Below are 13,017 nucleotides of genomic sequence, written 5' to 3'. Positions count from 1 at the left end.
AAATGTATCACCAACATACATCTCCATCTATCAAAAACAAATCCACTCAGTCCTAATAGGCACCGTTGATATGCATCTTTACTGGAGTGGGGGGAACAGTCTTATTTCCGACAGCACGTCAAGGCAGCATCCGTCCAGCAGCGGGGTTTATGTCTCCTCCAATCAGGGCGCCGTCTCACTCAGCCTTGTCCAATGGGAATAACGCTCGTGCAGGTGGCTGCGCTGTTATCAGCGACTCCCGCTTCACTCCCAGCATAGAGCGAGTGAATTTATGAAAAGGCGAGCCTTTTAATGGTTCCCATCAAAACCACCAAAAACATCATCAGATCGTCCGATTTCCGCGAGGATTCCTGAGGCGGACGCATGCAGCCTCCTCCCAGCTGACAGACTCCGAGCAAAACAAACACGCGGAGAGGCGTTTTGGAGTTTTTGCCGAGCTCTTCACTCCCGAGAGAGAACTTCGCTTTCGTTCAAGTTTTTTCTAACATTTCAAGAGTCTTCCTTCGGGCCCAGGATACTGTGGAAAAGTCGGCAGAAGTGGCCTGGCTCCTGAATCCCAGCAGTCCGCTGTGCGCCTGCATTTACTCGCCTTTACTACTCCCGCTAGTTTCCTTCCAGTTTCTATCCCAGCGAGTTTGGCGGTTCATGTTCACAGATGTTAGCGGTCGGGCAGATGGAGGCTAACCGGCAGAGTGCTTTCGTACTGGGCAGCACCCCGCTGGCGGCGTTGCACAACATGACCGAGATGAAGACGTCCCTGTTCCCGTACGCGCTGCAGCAGAGCCCGGCGGGCTTCAAGGCGCCTCCGCTGTCCAACCTCAACTCTCAGTTCTCCGGGGGGACCCCGCACGGAATAAGCGACATCCTGGGGAGACCAATTACCACCGCCGGGCAGCTGTTGTCCGGATTTCCGCGGATAAACGGCCTGGCAACTACCGCGGCCGCAGCAGCGGCGGGGATGTACTTCAGCCCGGCGGTGTCGCGGTATCCGAAGCCCCTGGCCGAGCTACCGGGGCGGGCACCCATCTTCTGGCCCGGGGTGATGCAAGGCTCTCCGTGGAGGGACCCTCGGGTTCCTTGTCCTAGTAAGTCCCGCCTGAGCGTGCCTCTGGGCTGCCTTTTTTATACATATAATGAATAGTTTACATTTGGGAGAAGCCGACATTCCCCTGTGATGTTTTCTTTGGAATTTAGAGGTTATTTTGGTTAATAACCCGTTTGAGAGAAAACAACCCCAACTTACAAGAAGTACACCTGCACTGCATTTCACACAATCACGACAACAAATGTAACACAGGTTTGCACGTTATGAATGCTGTGCCACAGGGTCAGTGTTGTTATACAGCCACGTCAGAGTACCAGAAAAGACACGGAGACTTCCACACAGGGCGCTGAATGAACATCACAGTGGCATTAAAACTGTAATCACGAATAGTTGGGTCTGACACATCCAGGAGCATCACATTTACTGATCTAATGTTTGTTTTAGTATCCAACTATAAATTTAATATACCTTAATATAACCACATATTTTGCATCTCTCCTCAGATCAGGCTAATATAATGGTGGACAAGGACGGGAAGAAGAAACACTCCAGGCCGACGTTTTCAGGGCAGCAAATCTTTGCACTGGAAAAAACTTTCGAGCAGACAAAATACCTGGCCGGCCCGGAGAGAGCCCGGCTGGCCTACTCTTTAGGAATGACCGAGAGTCAAGTCAAGGTAAAGACCGCTAAACCGTGCCTGCTCAGGGCTGAGAAGCATGTGGGGAATAAAACAAATAAATAAATTGTGGCTGATCTGCGCTTTGATTTCTTTAATTGGGGAAGATTCGGCTACAAGACCGGAAAGTGTAGGGTTATTTCCACATAGTATAATGCTACAGCTTCATTTAAAAAAAAAAAAATAATAATAATAATTATTATTAATAATAATGATGATGATGATGATGATGATGATAATAATAATAATAATAATAATAATAATAATAATAATAATGAGAAATGTTTTATCCCCAAACTTTTGAAACTGACTGTGCTACAGTAACATTATTTTTATTATTATGAAAAGCAGAAGAAGCTTATTTTTATCTACATTTTAATCGGTTACTGTTTTGTTTTATTATTTTTGATTGGACACAAATAAATTAATGGATTAAAAAGTAATTAAAAAAATAATTGTAGAACCAGCTTCTTCGTCTTCTTTTATTATTATTATTATTATTATTATTTATTATTAATGGGGTTTTTTATTGCTTGTTTGTTTTTCTTGTGTATAAATAACTGTTTGGACCTCCTGATTTCCTGCTTCTGTTACTGGTGCTGGACCTGTTGAGCATCTGTGTCTCTTTTGTTTTCTTCCCTCTCTTCTCATCAGGTTTGGTTTCAGAACAGAAGAACCAAATGGCGGAAGAGGCACGCAGCGGAAATGGCCTCGGCTAAGAAGAAGCACGACTCCGAGACGGAGAAAATGAAGGAGAGCTCTGACAACGAGGAGGACGACGAGTACAACAAACCCCTGGACCCAAATTCAGACGACGAAAAAATCACGAGACTCTTGAAAAAGCACAAGGCCACCAACCTGGCGCTGATCAGCCCCTGCAGTAACAGCTCGGACACCTTGTGATCCCCACAGCCTGGGAGGGACCCAGAAAAGGGGTCCCCACGAAGACTTGTCGCACTCTTTCCGAGCCCATCTCCACCTGACATTTCCAACATGCCTCTTAAGGGATCACCTTTATTCCCCCACCCCCACCCCACACACCCTCAAGCAGAGATAGAAAAATGCGTAAAACTCCCAAGCCTGCGTCCAGACGCACGGGAAAAACCGAAAAGGTGGCCAAGCGGAGACGCACATGGCTGCATCCAAACTCACCCAGACGCTGCTGTATGCGGAGCTATAACTGTGTTTCCTCCTGGACTTGAGAAAGACTGATGAGGACATGTTTATGCGAGCTGAAAGGACACTGATGCTGGGAACGGAAACTGTCCTGGAGACGCAAATGAGTTTTTACGCATACAGGCAGAGTTTTAACAGGTGTAAATGTAAAGAAAATATTCTTTAAAAAAAACAAAAAACAACCCTACTTTGGATCAGTGCTGAGCTCAAAACGTTTACACTTACTTTAAGTCATTGCACTTGTTGCATTATTTTTACAGCTTGTCACGTTACGTCACGGTTTCAGCTCCTAATGTGACCTCTAAATGTTTTAATACAGTTCGGTATTCATACGTTCATCTGAAGAGATTGCACACTTTTTAAATTTTTTGTTTTTTATTTTACACGTATTAACAGATTTTTTTTGTTTGTTTTTGTTTTTTTAGTAGCCCACACTGATCCAGATCCCGGGCGCATGTTTTAAATGGCAGGTGCAAACGGGGCCTGTGACGCTTCTAAAGCTCAGTTTAACCAGGGTATCCACTGTCCTAAAAGGCAACAGACTAAACTGTTTGAAGGGGGCAGGTTTGAGACGAGTGACTGATTTTTGTGCTGTAGCCTGCAGATGAACATGTATGTGAGATTGTATATATATTTTTTACTGAGTAAGTTATGATTTGAGCAGCGGAAACGTGGCAGCATTGGGCTCATCACTCCCTCTGATACCGCTTTTTATTTTTTTTCTTCCTGCTGAGTAAAGTCACGTTTTATTGAACTCTACATTTCATTACAGAAACACTATTGTATAAAATGCTAAATGCTGTAAATAATGACTGTAAACAAACAAACCAAGAAAAACCACACAGCTTGTTTTTTAACATCGCTTTTATTTAGTTTGACAGAGTTTCTGTTTTACCTCATCACGCAGCCGAGCAGAGAACCGGAGCATCGTTTTAAGTTGGATCTAAAGAGTATTATCGCTTCCGGAAGGTTATAGGAAGAAAAAGAAAAAAGTAAACCCCCTTTGTATTATGAATAAATTATTTAACAAGCTTTTTTTTTTTCTTTTTCTTTTTTGTTTTCTTTTGGGTTTTGATTTAATGTATGGGCTTAATATAAATTAAAGAGAAATTCATGACTATCGCTAAGTGAATTTCCTTATTGGCAGCAATGACACCGAAAGCGGGTTAACTGATGTTATTATTAAGTTTATATATTTTATACAAGAGTGGCGCGTAAGGAAAAACGAGTCTTTTAAAATATTTAATTTATTTTTTTTTTCAAAAAGTGCAATTTATGTGGGATCATCATCTATTTACTTAAAAAACAATTCCCTCCATAAATTATGAAGCGTTATTATAATAATTATTATGATTATTACAAAAAGGTAAAACGTCGATTTTTAACACATAAATGACCAACAATAAATCATCTCTTTCAATGCTGGAGGTTTTATTTTCCATCTTATAAATGGAGATTAATTAACTCTTTGTTCAATCTTTACGTTCCTCTTGGAGAGAAAGTGATCCTTAGCCTTTATTATTATTACTTTATCTCAGAAAAAGCTTAATTGCGGTTTTATACTGTTTGGCGTTCAGAGTTCTTGTATTTAATACTTGAGACTTGAAGTGCTCCCCCTCTGTCTGAAATGCGGAACTACACCCGAGGTAGTTCTATGTAGGCAAATCAATGGGAGAGTTCAGCCAATCACAAATGAGCGCTCATTAACCTCAAATCCCACCTTGGACTTTTTGATAATCCATGCATGAAGTGAACAGCTGCCATCATAAAAGACGGATTTAAGGAAAAGTTATCCTTCTTTAAACTGAGGCCGCGGGAACAGGCTGATATTAAAAAGACCCCAAACGTTTCAAGCTTAATTATGTATTTCAATATATTTCTATTAAATTTGTTAAATAATAATACAATGTAACATTTTTCTCATTTTTATACTCGGAATTGTTTAGCGTGGACATTTAAATTCGTTTTAGGCCTCAGTTAAAGGCAGCGAGGAATACACGTGGGTCAAATTGCATTGCGTATTTCACTTGACGCAATTTTTTTTTCTTTATCTGAAAAGTTGCGTACAAAATGTATTGTTGGGCACTAGTGCGCAAAAAGTGAGACCAAACCAATAACACTGCACACGAGGTGGAGGCCCGTATTCGAATAATTAATGTGGAGCTCTCTCTGTGTTATTAAAAAATAAGTTGTCTACCAGGAAGTAAAAACGAGAAAGAATGAGGACAGAATAGGCATTGAGCTCTAATGGGTTTTATTGCTTTTGAGAACTGCATCACCTACAGTAGAGGCCAGGCCGTCCTGAAAGGGGCTGGAATAAAATCTCTATCTGCTTTTATAGGATGGAGTGAAGGGAAAAAAAATTAACTGCAGTTTATAATCCTACAGTATACTCACAATGAGCAGCTGGAACAAAAACAAGCAGGGTTTCATTTACTTTTTTTGTTTAGTTTTTTTTTAAAACTTTTATAAACATTCTGCCTTATGGACCAAATCACAAAAGATGACATAAATTCTGCAGCAGGCACAAAAACAGTTCCACTTGGTGTTTGATTTAGATGGAGAAAAAATAATAATAATAAGGGAGGATCAATCTGATGGCTTCACTGAGTCTGAAACCTGTAGTGTAGTACATGAAATCGATGATAAAAAAAAAAAAAGTCTCCCATCACCTCTAATGCTCCAATTATTTGCAAAGGAGGCTGCTGAAGGCTACATACTGAACAATTACAAATAGCAAGACTCCCTGCTCTGCCCCACGCCCCTCCCCTGCTTTTAGAGTTTCTCTCATTTATCTTAAGTATTTCTGACACACTTCATTCCTGTTTAGGATACTTGGCACCATAATGCAGTAACAAAAATAGACAAAAAACAAAAAAAGACAGTTTACATTTTAAGGACACCCAAACCTACCTAAAATATCACATTCAGAACCATAATATTATAGAAATAAGTTAGAGTAAGAATAAGAATGACATAATGTGAGAGTGCTATATATGAAACATTATCTTTTTAAATATATATATATATATATATATATATATATATATATATATATATATATATATATATATATATATATATATATATATATACCTGCATGGTCTATGGCACTGCTTAAAACATTCTTGGATAGGCAATAAATCACTCCTCTCTTGTTGTACGGACTTATTCAAAGGTCAGCGTGGCTGTGGGAACACCGACACGGCCGCGCTGTGTCTGCGCACGCACTCCAGCATAAACATTTTGGTAAGAATTATAAATTATCTCTTTAAAAAGTACAGTATATAAAACAAGACTCAACTGATGTGTCAGGCATGGCTGTGTGTTGCGCACACAACAACAAGAACAACTCAAAAAACCAAAATGAAACAAAAGAGAAAAAAAAACAATATATATATGTATTTATATAGAAACTGTTGAAATAAACTTAGAAGTTCTATCTATTCCAACAAAGGGACCGCAAAGTTTGGTCAGAGAAGAGAACGGCACTAAAACCATCAACGAGTCTATGTTATACTGTCCGATGTACAAATAAACCTAACAATATAGATACACAACTTTTTTTTGCATTGCACTTTTCTTTTTTGTTTTTAAAACACCTTACATACTGTATGGAAAGTAGCTTCTATACATAGAGGCATACCTAAAAATGCCAAGTACTGTGTCTAAAAGGATGTAGTAGGACTGTGTTCAATTAGAGTTTTGGCAATGAGGCTGTGGCATGGAAGAGAGTTGTCCGTCCGTCCGTCTGGTTGTCCTTTTCTCTGGGGAATGGGGGAGGGTTGCATGGCAACGATGAGGTCAGCGATGTGTATCTCGTCTGGAAGCCGGGCCCTCGGGTGGCTCGTCCAGATCTCGGCGAGTGTTTCGTGGGAAGAAACCGGGTCGGGGTTTTCGTATGGATGAGGCGTCTGGATTACTGCAACTGGTCAGCACTGCTGAAACAAAGTCTGTCTAGGTTCTTCAGTGTATGCTTGTGCAAAGTGTGTGTGTGGGTGTGTTTTTGTGCGTGTGTGTGCGTGTGTGTGCGCTGTGTGTGCGCTGTGTGTGCGGTGTCCTGTTTGTTTCTCGGGTGTTCTCACAGAGGCGCTTCACGGAATATGTTCTCCCCCCTTTGGCAACACTTCCCTGTGGAGGAATAAAAGATGGGGAGAGGGACGGGGTGGGAAAAAAAGTTTTACTCCTCCAACACCCAAAGTGATTTTTTAATCAAACAAATCTGATGATTCTTAAAAAGGTCAAACATGAGCTGCAGCACGAGATTTTCTTAAAAAAGAGAAGCATTTTAAGCAATCTCGCGTGACTGTGATTTCTGCACTGACGCTGTTTTATTTCACAATAAAACTCTTCAAGCAGGCACGCCTGCCACTTGTGCAAAGTCATGAAAAAAACAGTCAAGCAAATCAAAGTGAACAATAGCAACAATGGGAAGAATTGTGATAAAGAAAAAGAATGATATTTACCACGACATCACTGCACCACACAACACTTGTGCTTATTTGCATTAGGTTTACCTGCCCCCGCTGTTATTCGGAAGGACAGGAAGACAGGCTGGTGAGGGGGGGACAGAGACAAACCACAGTAAGAAAACTCCATACTTCTCTGGAAGAAGCACACCACACACACACACCCCACCCTCCTCCTCCACCCCACGAAACGACCAACCCACCCCTGTGAGCACCTCTGACATGCAGGTTAAACTCACATACCAGTCTGGGAGCATTTTGGGGCCTGTGTGCTAACTACACTGGACATTTTTTAAACATAGGCAGCTGTGACTTTAGCGGCGTTGTGTGGTTTGGAGGTAAGGGACGGTGGAGTGTCTGCCGCTGTGCTCAGGTCACCTCGCACACACACAACAGTGTCCGTGTCACACCGCGTAGTGATGAAAGACCTGGTTTAAGGCGCCTCTCTTTCAGTGGAAGACCTTCTGTCTGACACTACACAGACTTCAGCCCTACAGCTGACCTTATGGGAAAAATCTTTTCCACTTTCCTACTTTCTACAGAATTTTCCTGACAAATACAGTAATAGCTTAATAAAGCTAACAGTAGGAGAAAATTCAGGATCATTATTAGAGTTTGTTTTATTGTTCTAGTGAAATTCATGCCAGTTTTATACTTAAACTCTGCAGACTTCAGTAATAATAAGATAAGCTGTTAACTGTACAGGTTATATAGATGAACTAGGGATTGGTGATTGGGTTTCTAACACATGTAATCAAATAAAGACAAATACAGAGATTCTATTAGACGTGACGTCAGAAAAAAGCCTCTGCAGACTGATCAGCTTCACACTTGGAGCATATTTCACTGTGACAACCCGAAGAACTCAACAAAATTCAACCGATAGCTTTTATTTATTTAAGGTGATGAACCCTAAAGTTAAAGGTTTTCAGAATGATAATAATAACAGTATGTGATGCATGCTTTGCTAGATTAAAGGTAAATTATACTATTTAGTCAACTCACTTAGGCTTCATTTACCTCTCGCACTGGATTAATTTAACTGAACTTAAATAAGTACACAATTATAACTTAACTTTCTTTCTTTCTTCCTTTTTAAAAATTAAACAAAAGCATTGTAACTCTATCATTCTCTTCTTTAAAGCATGAATTGAAAAGAAAGCTATTACTTATATATAAACAGGATTTTATCAACTAAATAGTTCAAGTTAATCAGTCACATTAACCCAAAAAAGGAAGAAAACTTCAAAATGCAAAGTACTGAAGTAAAATATTTTTAACACACTGGTTTTACACTGCAGACACACAGATCACAGATCACAGCTTCTCCAGAGCAGCATATTCAACACATCACAGAACAATCGCACACAGTGAGTGAGGTTGTGTTACCTTGTGGTCCCCCATGCAGACATTGGGCCCAATGTTATCATAGACTATAGACTTCTCTTCATTTTCAGGCTGCAGAGACACAAAATCAAACGTGGTGCGATCTAAATGTTGGGGTCGCACTTACACAGGACAATCACTACATGTTAGTGTCTTTGTTTTGGTATGAACTGGAGCAGCTTCATTAAACACAATTAGGAGGATCATGTAGCTGGTTTCAAAATAAAAGTCAGCTGGAAAAGTGAAATAGGCAACTTCTGGACAAAACAGTTTCAACAGTAAATTTCAACTGAGGAGCTTCTCTCCTACACATTAGGAAACCAGAACTAAGCTTACACCCGTCATCTAAGTTCCACGTGTGCTGGAAAAAAGGACAAAGAAAAACCTCCCTTAGAAGATGCGTGACTACAGTCCTCGGTTTCTGAAGTGCAGACAGATAAAGGAAGATTCCTCCTTCATCAGTTATTAGAAATTTGTAAAAGTTTATCAGGTCCTACAGGGGCTGTTTTACACAATCGACACATGATTAAAAATGTTGTGTTTGTTTAGGTGCCAGAAAAATCTTAATAATATCAGCACTGCTGTTGTTCACTAACAGAGAGACACTTAGTCATTCAGCTTGAGAAATGCTGAAAATATTAGGGAGTGATGTGATGTTAAAAAGCCCATATTTCAATATGAATAATGCAGAGTCTGTTGGAAAAGGGACGCAATTCTGCTGTGATCTGATCAGTCGCTTTGGAGCTGGTTTTGGTTGCATTGAGGTAAATGGATCCATTTTTTATTTTTATTTTTAATTTACCAGCATTGGGTGGACAGAATAGAAAGCCTTGGCTAATTAAGATATGCTGCCTCCTCCAGAACCCCCAAAATATTAGAGGTGGCCCCCAGAAGGCGAGTAGGCAGGCTACCCAATGAGTTCTCAGATTGAATGGGACGTAATGAAGATAAATTTTAAATAAATGCTCGATATAACTACTGAGTAAATTAGGGGATGTTAAATAGTTTATGTTTAGTTCAGGCACAGCTATTAGTAAAATTAAGCTAATTTACAGGCACAAAAATGAATCACAGCAGGCAAAGAAAACGAAGAAAAAAACCTAATTGTAGTCCGACGTCCTTTTTCGACGTCGGACTTCTTCCTTCTGATTATAGTTACCCCGATTCTCAGAGAGCAGTGGCACTGAGCTGTGGCTGAACGCACCTCGAGCTTTGAGTTTTAACTTTAAGCTCGCGTGAAGAAAAATGAAAAGCAGGAGCAATTTACAAAGTGGACATTTGCCTCACGGCCTAATACACTCTCAGTGTAATCTAAGTGCTTATCTGAGAGAACCGTGTTTCAATATCACTGCCTGCACACAAAGAAGCTCCGAGCCACTCGCACATGAATCCGCAGACTGGAGTATAAATCACACTTGTCTGGTTGAACTAAAGACTTTTTAAACAGCCACCAGCCCCCACTTACACACACACACACACACACACACACACACACACACACACACACACAGAGGTTGGTGTGTGCCACCGGTTGTGATGTGGCGAGCGGCACTGACACTTTAGAAGAAAGAGACAGAGAGCCGGAGAATGAACCATAAAGCCAAATCCAAATTAACTTCAGACCAATCCTGCAGCGGAGCCGGGTCAGCACACCGTGTGCCTACACCTCACTACCTTTCCTAGCGGGCCACGCGCTGCCTCCTCTCTATTTGTCTGGCAGCCGGCTTCTGTGCCGCTGCCTCCCGCAGCCTGAGACACATTCATCAAACACACACTTGATAATTTACAAAGGCAGCATAAAATTGTGGATTTTCGGGCTGCATAATCTTTAGACAGATAAACAAATTACCCGGGGCCCTCCGGCAGAGAGGGAGCGCTCGCTCGGCTAAACATTCATTACCGCCGCTCCCGGAGCCGGTGCCGTGCCGCACAGCCAGCGGGCAACCTTTGGCGTGTTAGGGCTCGGCAAGCAGAAAATAACATGATGGCAAGTTAACCGACCGTGCCATGATAGATGACGCCGCACGCCGGGCTGTTTACGGGCCCATGTCTCAACAATCTGTAATGGTTGGAGCCAGAGAGTGTGCGTTCAGTGAATCATCAGCCAATCTGCGAACACACTAACTGTTCCACTCTGTCCCTGCATTACAAACAATTAACCGGTGCTTGAGGGGAAGAAAAGCAAACAGCGAACCAGCTGTTTGGGCGCGTGGATCCTCTCTTATATAATTCTGACACTTTAAGTGGGTAAAAACAAACTGCATGCTACCATATTTTAAGCCTCTGCAGTCTCTGTAATTTACAATCTATGGTAACACAGCGATGGGAGTTATTGTTCTGCGGCGTCCTTGTGATGCTTCAGTCAGTAAAGAATAAAGATCAGGAAGGAATTTTCTCATTTGTTGTGGACAAAAGAAGAAAAGAAGCCAAACTTCCTGAGTAACCCCCCCACTGTGGACTGGTACTGTACAATACACTGCTGCATCTCTTTCACACACATTAACAGATGAAAGCCCGTGTGTTCCAGCGCTCAAAAGGTTCAGGCCTCTAAAGACAAAGCTGGGTTTTATTGGCTGAGATTCCAGAGGTGGCAGATTGGCTGGTGTTAATAATGGGATGGATCTGAAGCCGAACAGGGACTGGCAGGCTTCAGCTCTGCGAGTAAAAAAACAGATCTGCCGCTCAATGAGGAAGACGGGACCCACTGGAACTCCAGTGTTTGGATATATATACTGTCTGGGTGGACCCATGGCTTATCATTGCTAATTAATATTTACAGACACCTCATCCTTCCATCTGTGAAGTGCCAAAGGAGAGGAGGGGCATGCAGATCAAGGATGATGGAGTTGTAGGAGCAGAGTGAGGCATTAATAAAGACACTTGCTCTTTAGCTGAGGGGAGAGTGGTGAGGTTTGCGTAGAAATAGAGGCTCACCTTTAGCAACATGTCTCTGGCAGAGGGAGACATCAGGATTCGGTCACACCAGGCGGGGCATCTGGTATTCATGTACTGCTTCCCCTGACTGCTGTCTTCACTGTACGGATAACTGAAGAAACACACAAGCAGAATGATCTGTAAAAACGGCAAACATTCATTTATGCATATTTATAAGGTGTTTTTGATAACCATGCCACTTTGGCATTCGAGCAACACATGCATATATTGTTTAGCATTAATGGTGCCTTTGCAAGTTCCCCATGTTATGTGCACTTATGCTTGCTTCCCCTCATCACAGATGCTTCTAAACCTCACAGGTTGGATGGTCCCTCTCATCTGTAACCCGAGGTTAAATCATGCATTAGAAATGCAGTATTTTGATTGGTCAGACCACACTTTGGATGTTGTTTATATATTTTTTTGTCTCTAGACTGCTTTTTAAAAAAATAGCATAACATGTATAAATTCATTGTTTTTTAAGCTTTTCTCATCTCCTGTTTCTCCCGTGCTTTATTAAAATGCATTACTGGCATCAAATTAATAACAATAACAATTCTCCATCAAGACATGATGTGTCACAACATTAGTTAAATCCAGGGAACATGAATGATTTGCCATCGTATTTTGCATTTGACTACATTTTATACAGGGTAACTGTGTCGTATTTTATTTTATAGAAAAGTGTTGCACAAAAAAAGCCAATAAGGAAAGCAATAAATATCATTCGTGTGAATCAACAGGGCTTGGAGGAGTAATAAATATGAGATGTTATCTCACAGACAGAGATCAAAATGTTTTCCCAAGAAAACAGGAGGTCCATTAGTATGACCAATCATCTGAGTAATCTCTTGAATCAACACACATGGATGGCTCAATCAAAGCAATCTTTCTCTGCCAACTGTAGGGCTCGTGTTTGTGTGTGTGTGTGTTTGAGCGAGAGAGAGGGGGAAATGAAAAGAAAGAATGAGCGTGGGGGAGATTCAGTTGCCCATATGTATAGCTACATCCCTACACGGTCATCAAAAACAGATTAGGTGCTGCAGCAAATGGCTAAGAGAGATTGTATTTTGGAACAGCAGGGAACAATCGCATGATTTAAGTGGCGGCAGGGCTCGGAATGGGTGGGGAGCCATTGAGCTGATACAGATTTACATTGTTGAGAATTCAATTTGCCCCTTCGGCTCATCAAACTGCTTCAGATTTACACACCACCAATCCAATTTGTTTGTCGGCGCTCATCAGGATGTAGCGCCGGGCGTACATACTGTAATACCAATCCAATTTGCTCCTTCAGTGCTATACGTGCTAACTGCATAATAGAAAATAGC

At 41.4% G+C, this 13,017-nt stretch overlaps 2 protein-coding genes across 4 annotated transcripts in view; one reads left to right on the top strand and one right to left on the bottom strand.

Annotated features, from left to right (window-relative positions):
• The first annotated feature begins 228 nt into the window (after positions 1-228).
• Positions 229-4,024, top strand: nkx6-2 (NK6 homeobox 2). Its single transcript, XM_084948701.1, has 3 exons — positions 229-1,085; positions 1,549-1,721; positions 2,376-4,024. Exons 1-3 carry the CDS (start codon positions 656-658, stop codon positions 2,622-2,624), a joined length of 852 nt encoding a protein of 283 aa, XP_084804827.1. The 5' UTR covers positions 229-655; the 3' UTR covers positions 2,625-4,024.
• Positions 4,025-5,134: 1,110 nt separating this feature from the next.
• inpp5a (inositol polyphosphate-5-phosphatase A) overlaps positions 5,135-13,017 on the bottom strand; it is a 156,235-nt gene continuing 148,352 nt past the window's right edge. For 2 of the 3 annotated variants that reach the window (XM_084948698.1, XM_084948699.1), the window contains 4 exons: positions 11,687-11,798; positions 8,756-8,824; positions 7,415-7,451; positions 5,135-7,028 (listed from right to left, as the gene is read on the bottom strand). In XM_084948698.1, the coding sequence (XP_084804824.1) occupies positions 6,979-7,028; positions 7,415-7,451; positions 8,756-8,824; positions 11,687-11,798 (268 nt within the window). In that variant the 3' untranslated portion in view covers positions 5,135-6,978. Of the gene's footprint in view, positions 7,029-7,363; positions 7,452-8,755; positions 8,825-11,686; positions 11,799-13,017 lie in introns of all 3 variants that reach the window. The other variant, XM_084948700.1, reaches the window with a different exon arrangement.

This window comes from Perissodus microlepis, chromosome 13, assembly GCF_051167445.1.
Source record: "Perissodus microlepis isolate ML-2025 ecotype Zambia chromosome 13, ASM5116744v1, whole genome shotgun sequence".
Lineage (NCBI taxonomy): Eukaryota > Metazoa > Chordata > Actinopteri > Cichliformes > Cichlidae > Perissodus > Perissodus microlepis.
The sequence above is the reverse complement of the archived record's forward strand: the minus strand, read 5'-3'. Positions and strand labels throughout refer to the sequence as shown.

Coding starts and splice junctions, on each gene's coding strand:
- nkx6-2 (XM_084948701.1), top strand. CDS start 656: ATGTTAGCGGTCGGGCAGATGGAGGCTAACCGGCAGAGTGCTTTCGTA. Junction 1,086..1,548: donor CCCTCGGGTTCCTTGTCCTA/GTAAGTCCCGCC, acceptor ATCTCTCCTCAG/ATCAGGCTAATATAATGGTG. Junction 1,722..2,375: donor TGACCGAGAGTCAAGTCAAG/GTAAAGACCGCT, acceptor TCTTCTCATCAG/GTTTGGTTTCAGAACAGAAG.